The sequence below is a fragment of the Silurus meridionalis genome, chromosome 5 (genome assembly GCF_014805685.1).
Source record: "Silurus meridionalis isolate SWU-2019-XX chromosome 5, ASM1480568v1, whole genome shotgun sequence".
NCBI lineage: Eukaryota > Metazoa > Chordata > Actinopteri > Siluriformes > Siluridae > Silurus > Silurus meridionalis.
The window spans coordinates 13,380,736-13,399,191 of NC_060888.1; the positions used below are offsets into that span (position 1 = coordinate 13,380,736).

At 38.1% G+C, this 18,456-nt stretch overlaps 3 protein-coding genes across 9 annotated transcripts; 1 reads left to right on the forward strand and 2 right to left on the reverse strand.

Moving 5' to 3' along the window:
* Positions 1–15: 15 nt before the first annotated feature.
* On the reverse strand, positions 16–9,242 carry trmt12 (tRNA methyltransferase 12 homolog). Of its 4 annotated transcripts, none has more exons than XM_046849381.1 (8): positions 9,177–9,242; positions 8,372–8,437; positions 8,107–8,275; positions 7,220–7,418; positions 4,026–4,176; positions 3,832–3,941; positions 3,589–3,746; positions 16–491 (listed from the first exon to the last, which is right to left on the reverse strand). In XM_046849381.1, the coding sequence occupies exons 2-8, from the start codon at positions 8,422–8,424 to the stop codon at positions 93–95; spliced, it is 1,239 nt and encodes a 412-aa protein (XP_046705337.1). In that variant the 5' UTR covers positions 8,425–8,437; positions 9,177–9,242; the 3' UTR covers positions 16–92. The 4 variants fall into 4 exon arrangements, with proteins under 4 accessions (XP_046705337.1, XP_046705334.1, XP_046705333.1 ...); XM_046849378.1 differs by lacking the exon at positions 9,177–9,242 and adding an exon at positions 8,790–8,930; XM_046849377.1 differs by lacking the exon at positions 9,177–9,242 and adding an exon at positions 8,671–8,809.
* Positions 8,672–13,645, forward strand: rnaseh2c (ribonuclease H2, subunit C). 3 transcript variants are annotated; one of them, XM_046849383.1, is made up of 5 exons: positions 8,672–8,693; positions 9,938–10,091; positions 10,194–10,306; positions 13,232–13,351; positions 13,440–13,645. In XM_046849383.1, the coding sequence occupies exons 1-5, from the start codon at positions 8,688–8,690 to the stop codon at positions 13,461–13,463; spliced, it is 417 nt and encodes a 138-aa protein (XP_046705339.1). In that variant the 5' UTR covers positions 8,672–8,687; the 3' UTR covers positions 13,464–13,645. The 3 variants fall into 3 exon arrangements, with proteins under 3 accessions (XP_046705339.1, XP_046705340.1, XP_046705341.1); XM_046849384.1 differs by lacking the exon at positions 8,672–8,693 and adding an exon at positions 8,955–9,066; XM_046849385.1 differs by lacking the exon at positions 8,672–8,693 and adding an exon at positions 9,181–9,291.
* A 14-nt stretch (positions 13,646–13,659) lies between these two features.
* zbtb3 (zinc finger and BTB domain containing 3) lies at positions 13,660–18,356 on the reverse strand. 2 transcript variants are annotated; one of them, XM_046849375.1, is made up of 3 exons: positions 17,937–18,356; positions 17,707–17,787; positions 13,660–17,635 (listed from the first exon to the last, which is right to left on the reverse strand). In XM_046849375.1, the coding sequence occupies exon 3, from the start codon at positions 17,627–17,629 to the stop codon at positions 15,881–15,883; it is 1,749 nt and encodes a 582-aa protein (XP_046705331.1). In that variant the 5' UTR covers positions 17,630–17,635; positions 17,707–17,787; positions 17,937–18,356; the 3' UTR covers positions 13,660–15,880. The 2 variants fall into 2 exon arrangements, with proteins under 2 accessions (XP_046705331.1, XP_046705330.1); XM_046849374.1 differs by having other exon boundaries at positions 17,707–17,847.
* Positions 18,357–18,456: the final 100 nt, after the last annotated feature.

The following is an 18,456-nucleotide window of genomic DNA, read 5'->3' on the forward strand; positions in this document are numbered from 1 at the left end:
TCTGTCATACATGGCTCCAAGCAAAGTCAGATTTTTTTATTCTGTTTCATTAAAAACAAACAAAAAAAGTTACACATACAAAAAAAGTCAACTTATTTGACCGGTTTACACTCCAGATCCAATACTATGTGATTTATGTGCGGCGCATAAGACTTCACATGCTCTATATGCTTAATGCTGGTCCTCCACTCAGCCCTAGTGATGTCTTTCAGAAGTGTGAGGATGCTGCTTGATGTGTTTTCAGCCCAGTTGTTCCACACTTCTTTATCTCGAGAAATGTTTTGAGTTCCACTCATGGATCCCTTTCCCTCATTTAACAAACTAGAGGATGACTGAAGTCTCTGATGCTGGATCGGTGTGGTGACATTGTTATGGATATGCAGTATTCCGCCAGTGTCTCTCCGCAGAAGACGACAAGCCACTGGCCAGCCCTCTTCAGAGCTTGGTATCAGGCCTAGATTCACTCGGTCTGCTAGGTTATTCAGGGACAGCTAGGGAGAATGTGCAGAAAGAATTTAATTTAAATCATGTCTACGTTGAATAATGCATTTATTTTGAATAGTGAACATGATGTAATTCTGCAATGTCTGGCATTGGCCTGTTGTGCCTGAGGACTTGCAACATTAACCTCTTCATTAATGGTATAAATTATTAGACTAAGTTTAATTTAGCTCCGTATGATTCAATAGTTGGCAAGTCTGCATTTATTAATCTGCTATTTAACAATGCCAAGATGCTTTAAGACAAACAATATTTTGCGAATTATTTATGTAAGTGGCAAATGGTCAAACTCTGCATAACGACGACAATAATTTTGTGTAAAAGTCTATTTTATTAAAGGATTCTCAGAAATTTATGAAGGGTTTGTCTAGCGTTTTTTGAAAGTACCTTTTTTTACTGTTAAAATAGTGTACTCATGAATTTTAAAAGAAAAATTGCAATGTGTTGGCCAGCATGTCGATTATACAGTGTGACCCATATTTAATATCTGCCTGCAGGCAGCATCTAGCTTTGGTACTAGACACCCCTGCTTTATTCCATCATGTCATCAACTTGGAAAAAGTAATTTGGTGTAATTTGTGGCTAATACTGGCCCACATATCTAGCCAACCAGTACTAGTAATTAAAAATAAGTACCTATTGCAGCCACTTGCCACCCCAAGAGCTCATGTTTAAAACCAAAACTCGGTTTATTGTCTATGTGGAGTTTATGTTTGAACTTGAGTAGCTATGCACTTTTTCCAATAGGTGTGAATAATGTGTGAATGTATGTGTGAATGGGGGCCCTGTAATGGAATGGTGTTCAATCTAAATTGCATTTCTGCGTCTTGATTATAGAAACCAGAACTAGTTTAGTGACCCTGACCCCGATTAGCAGTTATTGAAAATAAATGATAAGTGAAAGAAAAGTGTTTTGTTTGTTTCAAACAAATTTGCCAAATACTTAATTTTTATTTATTTAATAACCACATTTATTTGTCAGTTTATTAACTATGTTTAATGTTTGGTAATGCCATTGAAACAATGTCTTTTTTGCAATCATTTACAGTACTGTGCAAAGGTCTTGCTGTAAAAAATCCTGTAAAGTAAGCATGCTTTCAAAATTAGAAATGTTCACATATTTTTAGCAATGAACAAAATGGAAAGTAAATGAACAGAAAATAAATCCAAATCAAATCAATATTAAAGGTGACCATCCTTTGCCCTCAAAACAGCATACATTTTTGTAGGTACACTTGCACGCAGTTTTTGAAGGAAATTGGCAGGTAGATTGTTCCAAACATTTCGGTGAAATAGCACAGATCTTCTGTGAATATAGGCTGCATTTTGTCTTTACAATTTATCCCAGACAGACTCGATTGTGCTTAAATCAAGACTCTGTGAGGGTCAAAACTATTGGGCTATAGGACTCCTTGTTCTTCTCTATGCTGAAAATAATTTTTAATCACCTTGGCTGTATGTTTGGGGTCATTGTCCTGCTGCAGAATAAATTAGGGGCCAATGAGATGCCTCCCTGGTGGTATTGCATGATGGATAAGTATCCGCCTGTATTTCTAAGCATTAAGGGCACCATTAATCTGGACCAAATCTCCAACAGAAAGGCAGCCCCAAACTTGCAAGAACCTCCCATTATGATTTACTGTTGCCTGCAGACACTTATTGTTGTATCGCTCTCCATCCCTTCAGTGAACACACTGCTTCCTGCTGAAGTTAAATACTTCCAATTTTGACTCATTAATCCAGAGCTGCTATTTCCTATCCCTATGTTTCTCTGCATAGTTGAGTCTCTTAGCCTTGTTTTCATGTCAGTAGTATGGCTTTTAGGCCACAATTTCACCACTTTTGTCCAGACTCCTCCAAACAGTGTCTTCAGTCCTTAAAATGGCACATTTCTTTGCGCTTCGTTAAAGTAGCTAGGACAGCACATCTTGAAACTTCAGTCTGCTTTAGAATATTGGCCTTGCTGTTCTTGTTGTTGTGTTTCAACCTACATATAAAATTGATGATAATTATAACCTGCTTGGTATAACTGGTTAATCATACATCTGACTCTGATCCTTTAAAAAGTCTGGTACCACCTTCTCTCAGGGTAAGAGGTAAGTATTGGCACCAAGATGGTGGAATGAATTTACCCTAGATGTCCAAACAGTCCCTGGCTATCTTAAAGTGACGGGTAAAGACCTACTGCTTCCTGAAACACTTTCTAACACTAACATATTCCAAGTTTGTAGTCTAGCATACCAGTGTAGATTTGATAAAGACTCAAAGCACTTTTGTACATCGCTCTGGACAACGGCGTCTGCTAAATGCCACAAATGTCAAAATGTCATACCATGTAATTTGATTTATATTTTTCTTCTGTTCACTTACTTTGCATTTGGTAATTTGCTAAACAATTTAAATATATTTTTAAAAGCATTCTTACTTTACAGCAATTCTTCCTGTATAAAACATTTGCACAGTACTGTATGTTGAAGCAGCTGTAAATTCATCAGCTTCCTTTTTTCTTAAATAAATGGAAAATAAAACTGGTCATGGGAGTTACAGGGAAACCGACAAAAGAACAACAGTACTCTGTCCATGTCAGTAAACTGACTGATACAAAGCACTGACACTTGAAACGTCTCCTTACCACTCCTTTAGCAGATCATAGATTTATTGCATTTCTTCATAAAATAACAGCATGCTTTTAAACAATTTTTTATTCTTTGTACAGTACCAGCCAAACAAATCCCTGAAAAGTTATCATCCAAATGAATGAACATGTACATTAACCCGAACCAATGATTTGTCTGGAAACCCGGCACTATTGTCCACACCTTCTAACTAATCAGGATTCAGAATTCAACAAAATGTTGGGGTAAAAATTTTTTTATCAATGTCTATGGATTGGAAATGGCACTCCAAAGATATTGGCACTCCAGAGGAATGCAGTGCAATTTGTCTTTCCTGTTCGATATTACAAAATAATAACAACAAGCAAAAGGAATATTTTCTGTAAAGATGCTGTCAGTAAGGGTAACTATACTGTACACAAGCCAAACATAAAATGACATTTGTAAGCAAATGTGGAAAGTTCATTCTCACTTGTTTGTTGTCTCCTTGATGCACAGTGCAACGGTGTGCTACTTTATTAATGTGTAGGTTTCTTTGCAGTGCTGAAACTGCATCTGGGTTCCATTCACATGCGTGTACATGGGCAGCACCAGCATGGACCAGATATGGAAGGGTGAAGTAGCCAATTCCTGACAATGGTCAAGTGTGTTTAAAATCACAATAAAAGAGTTTCTCTGATTGAATGACAGTGGCAAACAAGCATATAGCACATACCTGCATACAGGTCAACCACAGTCTCACCAGTGCAGTCAAAGGAGGATATTCGCAGTTTCTCTGTGATGTTTCCGAAGGAGAACATACACTTGGTGACATCAAATTCATATCTGGAAATTCAAGTGTCTGATTATTCACACTTCAGATGATGCTAGCAGGTTGTAATAAAAAAAAATTCCGCAAGTACATTTTACCTGATGTGGTTATCAATATGAGTTACATAGCTGTTGTCTCCTAATAGCATTGTTACCACTGGTGTTCGCCATCCATCCTGGGAAATCTGTTTTATTTGTGCTAGACGCTTCACTCCGAGTACTTGGGCAACAGCAAACCACAACTCAGCGCCTGGAGGAATTACAAAAAAAATTCTTTTAATTCTATAAATACTTGTAGATTCTGGTGGTCAGATCGGTTTCTACCAAACTCGATAAGCAGCCTGACTCTGGGTTTTATGAAATGTCAGAAATTTTGATTTTCTCACTCTACAAATCTATAATAATCTGAGATAGACAGAACAAAGATTTGAGCAGAAAACAAAGGGCAGTCAAAGCATTACTGGGGTAGAGCTTTGAGCAACTGAGTAAATTGTCACAGGGCAAAGCAGAAGACAAACACAGTACACGCTCTCCTTTTATGTGTTTACAATGTTTAATTAAATTGACATCCGTGGGCTAGGTGCAATGTTAACACTTCCTTCTTTATTTCCATTTACAATATTTATTGAGTTTGACATTGTATTACCTCCTTTTTTTTGCACATTTTATGAGTAAGAAAAACATTGCAATTTTACTGTACAACTACAAGATACAAAAACTACTATTTTATTGTATTGTATTGCATTCTTTGCTGCAATGATTACATGCATGTCCAATTTCCCCCTTGATGGAAGGACGATGATTGCATCTTGAAAATCATAATCACATAAAGGTCCCCAAAAGAAAGAGGGCTATAAAACAACCACAAATCCAAAAAAAATTGGGATGCTGTGTAAAGTGGTTTTCAATTTTTAATTGGTTGGCAGCAACATCTCTGGGATGAGGCAACAAAAGGCTGGGAAAATATACAGCTGGAGTGAACAATTTGCAACTAAATATGTTAAATCGCAACAGGTTAGTAACATGATTGGGTATAAAAAGAGTTTATTAGAGAGTAGTTCTCTCAGATGTAAACATGGGCAGAGGTTCGCCTACAAATTGGGTCTACAAATCGTGAAACAATTTAAAAATATAGTTCCTCAACATAAAATTAATAATACTTTGAATATCTCATCATCTACAGTACATTATATCATCAAAAGACTAAAAAAATTGGGAGAAATCTCCGTGCACAAGGGACAAAAAAAACAACAACATTTCCCTCTGGAATTGATAAAAGTGATCTGGGGGTGAATTAGTGCTCTAAGTATCTATCAAATCAATATTGGATACACATTCAGGCAGCACTGCATTAAAAACAGGTATCATTCTGTAATGGAAATCACTGAATGGGTTCAGAAACACTTCTTGGTTTGTTGTCCACAAATTTGCTTAAAGCTCTATCATACAAAGAAAAAGCCATATGTTATATAAATATTTAATGACAAAGTAGTAAGGTAAAAAATGCAGTTTAACACTAGCAAGACAAATGCTTACCTACATCGTCTGTGCTGTCTAATTAAAATGCCTTATGTTGTAACGCAATATATATAATAGAGTGATATACATTTTCTTCTTCTTTTGGCTGCTCCCATTAGGGATCGCCACAGCGCATCATCTGTCTCCATACCAACCCAACTACCTGCATGTCTTCCCTCACCACATCTATAAACCTCCTCCGTGGTCTTTCTCTTTTCCTTCTTCCTGGTGGCTCCATCCTCAGCATTCTCCTACCAATATACTCTATGTCCCTCCTCTGCATATGTCCAAACCATCTCAATCTCGCCTCCCTCACCTTGTCTCCGAAATGCTCTGTCCCTCTAATAAACTCATTTCTAATCCTGTCCATCCTTGTCACTCCCAACGAAAACCTCAACATCTTCAGCTCTGCTACCTCCAGCTCCACCTCCTGTCTTTTACTCAATGCCACTTTTTCTAAACCATACAACATTGCAGGTCTCACCACAGTCCTATAAACTTTCCCTTTCACTCTTACAGATACCCTTTTATCACAAATCACTGCTGCCACTCGTCTCCACCCACTCCACCCTGCCTGCACTTTTTTCTTCATTTCTCTAACACACTCTCTATTACTTTGCACAGTTGACCCCAGGTACTCATAGAGTGATATACATAGTATATAATATTCATATTTCCCATCACGACATTGACTGGGTAATGACATTGTGGCCATGAAATAAAGCAATTGAAAGGCATCAAAGAAGGTTGTGCTAAAACAAAATAGCCAAGACAAGTGTTACTAAACATGAATGAAAATGGATAACATTGAGAACCATCTATAAATTGTATGAACTATAAACAAGCGTGCATGGCAACAGAAATATTATTACGAGAATAGGACATCCCTAAAACTTTGAGGGAAAAAAAGCTGCCGACAGACCTACAGCTACAATAAATGAGGAGGAATATCTTATTAATGAATGGTCACTCCTTGCATGAGACAACAATTTCTTGCATTATTTATATGTCTATAGGTAGGGTTGCCAGTTATATGTTCAGCTTAAAAACCAGTGAGCTCATTTCCCAAAGAATACCATAGCCATGGTGAAGCTTGGTGTTGGTTCTCTTCAGCTGGGACTGGGGCTCAAATCAAGATTATTGAATATTGTGAATATAACTAAAAACATATTTTTTTTTTTGGCACAAAATCAGTAGGCTGAAAAAGATGTCACCTTCCAGCACAAAAAATGAACCAATACACAAGTCTAAGATAACAAAGTAAAGGGCTTAGAAGATTTGGAATGATCCAGTCAGAGCCTAGATCTAAATTATATCGAAAAAACATGAGTGATTTGAAGATGGCTGCACACAGGACATTCTTTAGCAATTCAATAAATCTGACGCATTTTTGCAAAAAGTGAGGGTAAAATATATTTGTTTAAAATGTGTTTTTTCTTCTTCTTTTAGCTGCTCCCTTTAGGGGTCAGCACAGTGGATCATCTGTCTCCATACCCACCTGTCCTCTACATCTGCCTCTTTCAAACCAACTATCTGCATGTCTTCCCTCACCACATCCATAATCCTCCATTCTCCTACCGATATACCCCATGTCCCTCCTCTGCACATGTCCAAACCATCTCAATCTCGCCTCCCTCACATTGTCTCCAAAATTTGTTTTAAATTTCTATTTGTTAGAAGCATCAAAATGGGACAGTGTCATAATGTGGAATAACAACTACAACAACAAAAAAAAAGTTATGAGACTCTGGAACCCAAAGGAAAAACTGTTTTACCAAATTTTCTCCAGATTGCTTGTGAAAAGCATCCATCACCAAAGAGAAGCAGATCACCATGCCGCTGCCATCCGTTGGGTATATCCCCCTCAAGTTCCTTACTCCATTTCTCTCCTTTAGTAGCTATCAGATCCTGAACAACCTCAATCATTCTCTCTCGATGAGGCTTCACTTTGCTTTTTCTTGAAACCTGAGAAGCCTAACCATACAAAATTAAACAAAAAAGACAAAAGAAAATTCTTAATTTACACTGACAACCTTAAAATCATTCATCACAAATGCAGATTAAAGTATAATGCAAAGAAAAAGCAATAAATGTAATCCAGTACTTCTGCTCATTTAAAATAGACTGAGGAAAAGAGGAAAACGGTTTTGTGGTCAGACAAATCGAAAACTGAATTTCCTTTTGGAAATCATGGATACGGTGTCCTCCAGACTAAAGAGGAGCGGGATCATCCAGCTTATCTGTGCTCTGTTTAAGAGCCTGCATCTCTGATGGTATGGGTTGTATTATTGCCTATGGAATGGGCAGCTTTTACATCTGAGAAGGCACCATCAATGCTGAAAGGAATATTCAGCTTTTAGAGTAACACGTTTCCATCCAGATTATGTGTTTGTTTGTTTTTTTTAGGTAAGGCCTTTCATATTTTAGCAAGACAAAGCCAAACTGCATACTGCATCTATTACAACAGCATGAATTTTTAGTCAAAGAGTCCACATGCTAAACTGGTCTGCCTACAGTCCAAACCTTTCAGCAAGTAAAAAACATTTGGTGCATTAAAAAAAAAAAATAAAAATAAATATGAAAAGAAAGTCCCAGGACTTTTGAGCAACAGGAATCCTGTATTAAACTTAGAATAATTTGTGTGGTCATGTGATATGGCAACCTGTATATGAACTATGTCAAAGGAGCTGTCCTGAGTTGCACAGCTGTGCAGTGAGACAGAATCCAGGAGAGACAGAGCATTCGGGGAGACTGGGAGAGTCACGGTTCCATCTGAGTGTTTCTGTACACTGTACTGCAGGTCCAGAGCACCCAGCTCTAACAGATGCTTTCTATAAAAATATTAATAAGAAGTTAACAATAATTTTTGATATGTACAAACATTAGTGGTAACTATGTTAAAACTATTAGTAGATGACGTCACTTGCTTGTAGAGCTGTGCATAACGCCGTGGCACCTTCAGAGCCGTGATGTAATCCATATGTCACTGGTTCCTACAGGGTTAAAAAAGAGCAGAGGTGAATGACGTTCACCTTACACCTAATCAATTTTAGTCATACTAGAAAATCAATGTTAAAAACTCCCAAAATATCTGATTACAAATATAGCCATTAATTTGCACTGGTAATACTGAGCTCTACTGTGAAAAGTATATTACTGTTCAGCCTCTATTTACTGAACAAGGTGTTGATCAGTTTGTTTTGGACTAACCTATCCTGCTATGTACCTTGTCAGATGTTATAGATGAAGGTGAGATCTATATGGTAAGCGTTAATAAACTTTACATCAAAATGAAACACACTGGTGCAAACACTGGTTCTAATCAGGTAGCAGCATTTAACTCACTCCGGCGTGGACGTCACGGGTATATCAGTGATTGACGCGTTTGAACTAACTTAACCTCTAATGTACAAACTTGGATAGAATATATATATCTTTTTTCTACTATTTTTCTAATTCGGTAGATATAATACATTTCTAAAGAACTTAGAATGCCATTTGAGACACAACTTTTGTTTTGACTAATGTTCCTAGTCGGAATGTTAATGTGTTACACGTCCCTCGCATCACTTCCGCTTTTAAAATAAAAACAACAAACGAGTTCTAGATGCTTTAAAAAATGGTAAATACATTTGTATTACTTTTATTTCTATTAACAGTTTACACAATTAAATTATAAAAAAAGTCAGTGATATTTTCATGTCAATAACAACAAAAAGCAACTATTAATACCCAGACAGGTAGATGGCGGTATTTGCTGTAAACCCCGCCAAAAGCGACTCTTTCTAAACATGCTTTTTGTAAACTGAACGCGTTTCCTCCCAATCATCAAGAGTTTATTTGAAAGGTAGGATATAATTTAGCTCACAATTGGATTAAAAAAATGATTGTGGTGTGGAAAATGTAGACAATATAAAAAGGATATTTTCACTAGACATTGTAAGCAATCGTGCAATTGAAAAAAATAAATAAATCGCTGCCTACTGTACTTATGAAGCTTATCATATATATATATATATATATATATATATATATATATATATATATATATATATATATATAAACGTATGTATGTATACATTTACACATACTGTATTTGGCGAAAACAGCCAAATCCAGCCTAAACAGTTTAAAATAGTTGTTAAACTATATATATATATATATATATATATATATATATATATATATATATATATATATATGCTTTTGCATTTTTGTTCCTGTAGAATTTACACAAAAACACACAATTTGCCTCCATTTAAAGTCCCCAGGAAAACCATAATTAATGCACGAAAAAAAATTCACAATAAAATGCAGGAAAAACCTGGAGTCATTTTATGAGGTTAATATCGAAGCTTCTTCTAGAGATGATGTGAGCTTCAGTAAAAGGAGACTTGTTGAATTGTGCTCAACAATTGTGTTATATAAAAACTATATATAAAATGATATAAATTGTATAAGATTCAACAAGATAGTCTTTGTATGTTTTGCAGATGGCAGTGAACAGTTGTGTGACTGTGGTGCAGCTCGACTCTGTGGATCAGCAGCATCAGGCTGACATTCACCTGCTACCCTGTGACATTGAGCACGATGGACTCGCCCATGTGGACAAGTTTTTCACGCCTACAGTGAAAGAGAGAAAGCACGGTTTGTCCTCTATGTGCGAATTTTAGATCATTAAAAAAAAATCAATGCAGCATATTTCAGAAAAAGGGTCATGTGCTTGTGTATGTGTGCATTTGATTGTAGAAAAGACAGTGTCGTTTAGAGGTCGGGGGCTGAAGGGACAGGAAGTGACACACCCTGAGGGCTATACAGGACTCGTGCTGACGGAGGTACAGAAACCATCATCTGACCAAGAAGTAAGCACTTAAATGTCTGACTGCAGTAGTAGTTGTAACAGAGTAGTTCTGAGAACGTTAACATCCTTACTTTTAAGGTATTAGTTAGGATTTGGTCCTCATGTCGTGAGCTACTTTCTTTTGACACTATAGGATCTCATAATTAGATACTCACAATCTTCACAACTGTACGCCTACTCATTTGTGCTTATTATATAAGCTAATTATATATTATTATTATATTAGCTAATTATGTGGCAGCAGTGAATTGGCAAGAATGCAGGAGCATGGCATAATTGTTGGTGCCAGATGGGTGGTATAAGTATTTTAAAAACTGCTGATATCCTGCATTATTTTTATTGTATTTTTTTTATTTGTAGAACTACAATATCTAAAGTTTCCACAGAATGTTGGCCAGAACACTAAACGAGTAACAGTTCTGTTTGGGAAACGCTGTGCTGATTAAAGAGCAAAAGAACAGTTTGATTTGAGCTGCCAGGATGGATACAGTGACCCATGGAAGTTTCTCATCATACACAAAAAATGAAACATTGAGGTGGTTTGAGTTACACCAGCAGAAGACCACATCAACTGTCATCCAAGAACATTCATTCAAGAAGAATTAGAGGTTACCACGGAAACAGACTCCCAGAAAAATGCAAGAAAAAATCAGCTGCCTTTATTTCCGGTCCAACTTCTCAACACGGTTATAAAGAACGCTTACTTTAATAATTATCCTGTGAGCTCACACCAGACTGGTCATTCTCCTCTGATCTGTTTCATCAAGGTGTTTCGGGTTACAGGTTTTTCTGCTCCATTCTAGGTATAGTGTAGAAACTGTTGTATGTGAAATTCCCAGAAGATCAGCAGTATCTGAAATACTCAATACATCTGCCACCATGACTGTGGCATGGTCAAACTCCTTTTCTTCATTCTTATGTGAACACAAACGGAGCTTGTTGGCCCGTGTCCACATGATATTTTTTTGCATTGTGCTGCTTTCACATGATTGACTGAGTAGATAAGTGCCTGGATGAGCACATGTTCAGTGTGTTTATTTTCCTATTTATACTGAGTTATAGTCATTTTCCTAGTTATATAAATTGTGCTGGTTATGTTCTTGCATGTTAAAATTCGGTAATCCCCCGCTTTTTTGCATTTGTTTGGCTGATTTTCGCGGCCTCTTGCGGATAGCACAATAGACCAAAACACTTGTAAAGAATTGTTTTTATGGAGTTTTATGTTGAAATAATGAAATGTATAAATAATAATATAATTATTAATTATAAAATGTAAGTAAAAGGTTAATACAGTACAGTACTGTATACATAAAATAGCATTTTTGGGGTGGCAACCGTTTATCGGTAAACTGGGGATCACTGTACTGCACGCTGGGAAATCGATGTCAGCATCACACACTGGTACACCTGAGTGATGCCACTTAACCCAGACTTAAACATATTTGCACTGCATTGAATTATTTATGGAGATCGTCTGATTATAGGGTTGCACAATTTCTCTAAGCTATTTATACATAAAACACGTAAAAAAATGGTTTGCATCTAATTGATGTGTGAGTGACGTTTAGCTCAGCATCAGTTTCTCGAAAATATGGAGAATAGTATTTTTATACCCGAATTTAGTTGATTAAAAAAGTGACAAACATTTTCATAACGCAAAATTCTTCTTTTCTTCACCTCTCGGCTCTTTGCTCTAAAAGTCAAGAAATGGGTATAAGGAGAGGAAATATGGAGAGGAGAAATTTTTATGCAAAATTACAAGATCAAATGAGACATTCTTGTTCCAAAAAGCAACAGGCTAAAATCGGCAACTCTTCATATACACCATTGTAAAAACCATTACTACTTATACATATAACACTTATGTTGATTTATTATTACCGTATTTTTCGGACTATAAGCCGCTACTTTTTTCCCACGTTTTGAACCCCGTGACTTAAACAACGAAATGGCTTATTTATGAATTTTTCCTGGGTTTTTCCCGGTTTCACAAACTTTAAGCCAAAAAACTGAACCCCATAACATTAGACCAATGAAATTTCCGAACGGAAACAAAAAAACGCACCTCACCCGTGTTCTGAGCTGCACGGCATCGGGAGAAAAAAACGTTTTTCTTAAAGCACGACGATGCCAAAAGATAAACTCCCGAGAGAAATAGTTGTGAAAGGAAGGAGGAAGACAGTGAACAATGACTTTCTTGGTCGGCTACTGTTTAGATACAAGCCATTGTAACGAGTTGAGTCTGGGTCATGGGATAGCGAGCTAACTCCAGTTGCAACAGAAATCATATAAGCATAGACAGGTTTCCAAAACTCGTGCTTTTTTATTTTTCTTGGCAACAGCGTTACGGGTTAGTCAAAGAAACTTAGAAATGAGCATCAGAAAATAATGAGGACATATTCCTTGGTCTCCACACATGCAGTAATAGCGGAAAAATGCGGCGCCAGGCTATTCCCCAAAATACCGCTATGCTCAAATTCAGTGGGTGCGGCTTATATATATATGGGTGCGCTTAATAGTCCGGAAATTACGGTATGTATTATTGTTTTTTGTTTGTTTGTGATCCATATCACATTATTTATTTGGATTTTAGAAAAGGTGAAACACACATTTACACTCATGAAGTTCAAGGTGTCAGGTTACTGAAAGGTGTATCAGTTACAGTACTGAGGTTTATTGACGAAAGTCAGAATATAATTTTTTTCATTTGATTTGAAATGATATCCGATTTACACAGAAAAATGTATGAGGTCTGCAGTATAACACAGGCGCAGCGTATTGACACAACACTGAACTTTCCAGGAAAATGCATCAACCTACTATCTTTACTCAATTACTAATAGTATAGGAATATGAATAAAATGGTAGTATTTGACTGAACTGTCTATAATTGTATTTAATTTTTTTTTTTGTCTACAAACTTTAGGACAGAGTTGTTAAGGTTTCGACAGTTTTTCATAATTTTACATATTGGAATTTGGAGACACCTCCCACATCAGATGATCGAGTCGTGATGGCAATGGCATGGCCAAAATTAGCCGAGATGGTGAGTGTACTTTTGACACATCAGACTAAAACTTGTTTGTGGCTTTTGGCTGAAGTAAAACCTATATGTCCTGACACTGTTTTCTCAGATTCATGCACCAGTGGAGGACTGAACACTTTTTCAGGACACTATCAGATCAGGTCAGCGTGCGAGACCTGAACACCTACGTGTCGATTCTGACCATCCTGGGATTGTGTGATAATTTCAACATGTTTTAAATTTGTCATATTTATGCATTTTGTTTTTGTTCATTTTCACACAAGTGTAATAAAGAAAGTTGTAGAAAGAAAATTAGCAGATGACTCAGCAATTATTAAAAGGTTTTATTCACAATATTGAGCTGTTTTACATATTGTGATGAAACAACTTTTTACATTGTGGAGCAGATGAATTAATTTTGTGTTAATCTACTGGAGTAGACAAAATTAAAACGAGATCCTGATTTAGGATCTGAATAACTATAAAACTACGACACTTTTCAGAACAGACTACTGTATGAAACTTATTAAAAACTTTACAGCATTTTTTTATTTAAAAAAAAATGTACGTGAAACATGCTGTTGGGGATTTTGTTTGTAGAGACAGTATACCAAATAACATACTCAACATAGAACCTGTAGTAGCAACATGGAGCAGCTCATGCTCACCATCCATGAAGCGAATATTGGTACAGAATACTTTGCAGTTAAAAATGCTGAATCACATGAAGTATTCTTCTGGGGGGGGTGTTGAGGGAGATAAAATGTACAACTGTGGATATGTTGAGCAAAATGACTAGAAAATAGAAATACGAATAGAGCATAGGGGGAATTGTGCGATATTCACGGCTGTATCATGTGGTACGGTACATACTGGATTCAAGGTATCATTACACGTATGATAACATTTTCAGTTTGGTGTTATTTGTATTTTGAAATGATCATGTGACCTGCGTTTACCCTGATTATTAATGCTGATTAAATATGTAGAACTGTTTGGTACCATGTGTATTCTACACTCTTGCTTATCTCTTTGGCGATCTCTCCTCTCCTCCTCATGGTACCGGTTTGTTACAGAAACAGTATGTATATTTACCACAACTTGGGTGCCAAAATTACTATTCAAAGTTAAGAATATTTAAATGGTTCATCATGCTTTCACAAGAAAGAAAGAAAACCGGAAGGAACAAAAGCATTTAGATTCCATACTGTACCTTTTAGTGTTATAATCTCGTACGAAACAACTGTGTGCAAAAAAAAGGTGTTGACTGAAGAGATGAGACGAGTGAATTGGTGTGTGTTCTGCATTAGACATGAGCACTTGGCACAAGCTTTTCATTTATTTGATATATGCTGAGCTCTGCAATAACCTGGTGTCCTATCCATGGTGTGGTCCCACCTCTTTCCTGGCATAGGCTCAGGATCCACACTTCCATAACCAGGATAAGGTTATTACTGATAATGACAAAAGTAAATGATATATAGTGATAATCAACAACCGCAGTAGAGCAGGCTGCCTGGATAAATGAATTTGGTGCCTCTTAAAATGAGATTCTGTGCCACAAATATTGTTCCTCGACACAGGGAATTTATTTAGTCTTGAAAGCAGAGGTTAGAGTCTCTGTGGCTTCCCTCGCAGCTCTGTTTGTTATTTTTATTTGAAATTAATTTGTGTTTCAATGAGTTACCATGCTCATCGAGGCTACTGTTAATGCTACCGTCACCTCCAAAAGTATTGGAATGACAAGGCATATTTTCCTGCTTTTGCAATGAGATGATGGTACAGTTTAAAATGCCAGATTGGAAACGTTTAACGAGGTTTCTATATTTCTGCTCTCGGAGGCTTCGATGAAACCAGTGCCTGGTGACACTTTTGCCCTTTCTTGTGGATTGCACTATTTGTTCTCACAATGGTTTCGTCATCATCTGCTGTTGTCGTTTTCCTTGGCCGACATGCACCATGCCTGGCTTGAATTTCTCCAAAACATGGCTCTATTTTTAATAAAAAATGCAGTCTTAACTGATAAAACCAAGGCTCAAACCCAGAGTTAATAATTGTTTAAACATTTTTCTTCACAGGACACATTTGGGCCACAAAACGCATCTGTCGCCATATTCCAATATTTTTTATCATTTTGAAAATGGGTAGGTTCGAACAAAAACAGGTGCCACATCTGAATGGAAATATCAGGAATTTAAATCTAAAATGCAGTCCCCCCCGCCTTGCTGTTCCAATACTTTTAGAAGAGACTTTATCTTAACAAAAAGCTCATATTGTTTGTATCTAAACTGTAAAACTAGACAGTAATTGGGATTATGATGTGTAATGAGAGTGAAGGGTGTCCTGAATGGGACGTTTTGGTCACGACGTTATCCAGTGAGCGGTTACGTTTGATGCTTGAATGCTCGGGACTTTGCAGATGCCTGTTAATGTTAAATCATAACAGTCATTTGAAAAGAAAAACACACACAAAAAAAAAAAAAAGGTTTAACCTTTAAAAAAAAAAAAAAGCTCTGTTACTCAGTCCAGTACACCTGAGCTTGTATCTTGTTATGTCTGAGGTGCTGGAGGAAGAGGTGGAGATGGGGGAGGATCAGATTCTGTTCTGGTGCGCTTCATTGGCAAATCGTGATCATGTGCCTTCCTTATGTGCCTGTACAAGTCCCCAGACTGTGTGTAACTCCGATAACAGTAACGGCATTCATAAGGACGCTCCCGTGTGTGCACGATAGCATGCCTCCTCAGGGTATAAGCACAAGAAAATGTCTTTCCACAAGTGGCACATGTAGGCACATCCTCAACAAAATTCCCAAGAGAGTCGTGATATTCCTCGAAGTAGACGGACTGCTGCTCTGGTTGCTGGGATGCTGCAGTAAAAAGAGATGATGGGAAGCTGGGCGGGTCAGAAGTGGAAGTGTTAGGACCCTGTGGTGAGAAAGGGAAAGAGATTGGCTCTTGGTGACTATGCGATAATTGCATTAATGAGTGAGACGGTATGAAGTGGGCATTGGTGATCTCAACCTCATTCGTGTTCTCATAATTCTCCCCTTCCCCTAAATCAACATCTTTCCTTCGCTCTCTGACCCTAACAGGAGTCTCCTCCATATCGTCTGTCTCTTCATCTGAGATTACAATGGCCTCCACTTTCACTTTCGCTGCCTCTTCACTACCGTCCTCTCTACCCGCTGAAGACAATGCTGCGGGAGAACAGGACCGCGACTGCTCATTTAAAGCGCTCGCTGCGTGTCTCGCGTCGTCGGTTAAACTCTGTCCACTGGGTGGGATTGACGAGGGTTTTTTGGTTTGTCCAGGATGATTAACGGTAATGTTGAACATGTTGCTTATTTCTTTTGACAAGGATATTTCATGGCTAGAGTCTCTAATTCGGCCGTGTTCCACAGGAACCAGAACCATCACAGTGGACGCACTGGACAGAGTTTCTGTTCCTGTATGAGTTGGTTCAGTGCTGCTGCAAGGACTTGAAAGTGTAGACTCTAAATTAACAGCTGTCATTCCAGCTCTAGCAGGTACAGGAGAGGAACTGTACAAGCTTGGTCCAGAATCATTTACAGCGGGAATAGAGTCCATACCGGGTTGAGTAGTGTCTGCCATGTCTGGACTTCCCAGATTTATGCTATGTGTGATGCAATTAGGTTCTCCTGCATTTGTCTCTGATTTAGTGTCGATATGAGACGCTGACCGCTGGCTTGGCTGTGGACACTGTGTTATTGATGGAGAAGAGGCTGGATTTGATGCGGAAACCCTTACTGCTCCTTGTCCGCCTCCCATTGTGTCCCTTTGGCCATTTGACTTTCCATCTCTAGATGATCCGCTACATAATGTTCCATCTCCCCCAGTTTCACTTCCTAACTCTTCTGCCCTGGTGCTGTCAGCCTCGGCCAGTCCACGACCCTGTAGTCTTTTCTTACATACTCGGACCACATCGTTCATGTGCAAGAAACTGGCGGCGGCGAGAACGTCTTCCGGTGGTGGGTGTGCTGCCAACTGTAGCACTCCCTCATACATGAAATCTAGTAGCAGTCCGAATGCCGAAGGGGTCACGATGTCTCCGTTAATGGTGACGGTGTCAGCTTCTGGCCCTCCGTTTACCGTAGACGTGCTGCCGACTGGGTGTTCAGAGTAGAACATGTGGAAGAAAGGTGAGCAGGAGGCCAGTACAGCACGGTGAGCCTGAAAACGAGTGGGACCGACCCTGACTGTGCAGTCACACAGGAATCCCTGTAGACGCTGAGAGCGCAGACTGGCCAACAGCTGCTGACTGTGACCTGGGAACTCCATGGCAAGCTGTGAGAAGTGGAGTTGCTATCAATAAACCTATTTAACCCATATGATGCAGGAGATGTTAAAGACCTTACCTCAGATCAGTAACTAGTTGTGAATGAAGCTACAGCAACGATGCAGCCTCTCAGACTACAAACATCATTAGACTGTAGAATCTGAGGACAGGAAAGGCATTAAAAAAATCTGCACAGGCAACAAATAGTTCATCACTGCGTCTGAGAAAGAAGTAGAGTAGAATTAGAAAACCTACCAACAGGTAGACTCATGAATGTATATATTACATTTAAAACTTACTCATCAGTACCTGTTAACAGTTCAAAGGTTGCCGAAATGCAAAGGGAACCAGCTAAAGCCGTAAAAAAATAATAAACAATACAACTGATGCACCGGCTAGCAAACATTAGCTAGAAAACACAGCAGGAAAACTCATTTAGCCAGAAACTAACAATGGGATTTGCCCATATACATAATACAATACTGCCAACATAATTTTACAGCATTTCTGTAAACCCAATCAATACAACAGAACTGTCATCGAAATGTAATTAAAATCAAAATAAAAACAAATGCGAGAAAAAGAGCGAGATTTTTCTATCAGGAACCGAAGAGTACGCAGAATCCCTACTCCTCTAACGTAAGCGCTATTCTTCGGCCGAATCCCTAATCACCTTCATTGCCCCTACGTAGGTGCATTAAGTAGGGCGTAAGTCAATGGCTTTTACACCACACGTAGTGCACTGTACTTAAAATAGTGCTGTTTTTTTTGTGGATTGGACCATGCTCAAGCCTGCCGCCTATCGACTGAAAACGAAACCAGTGCGCCG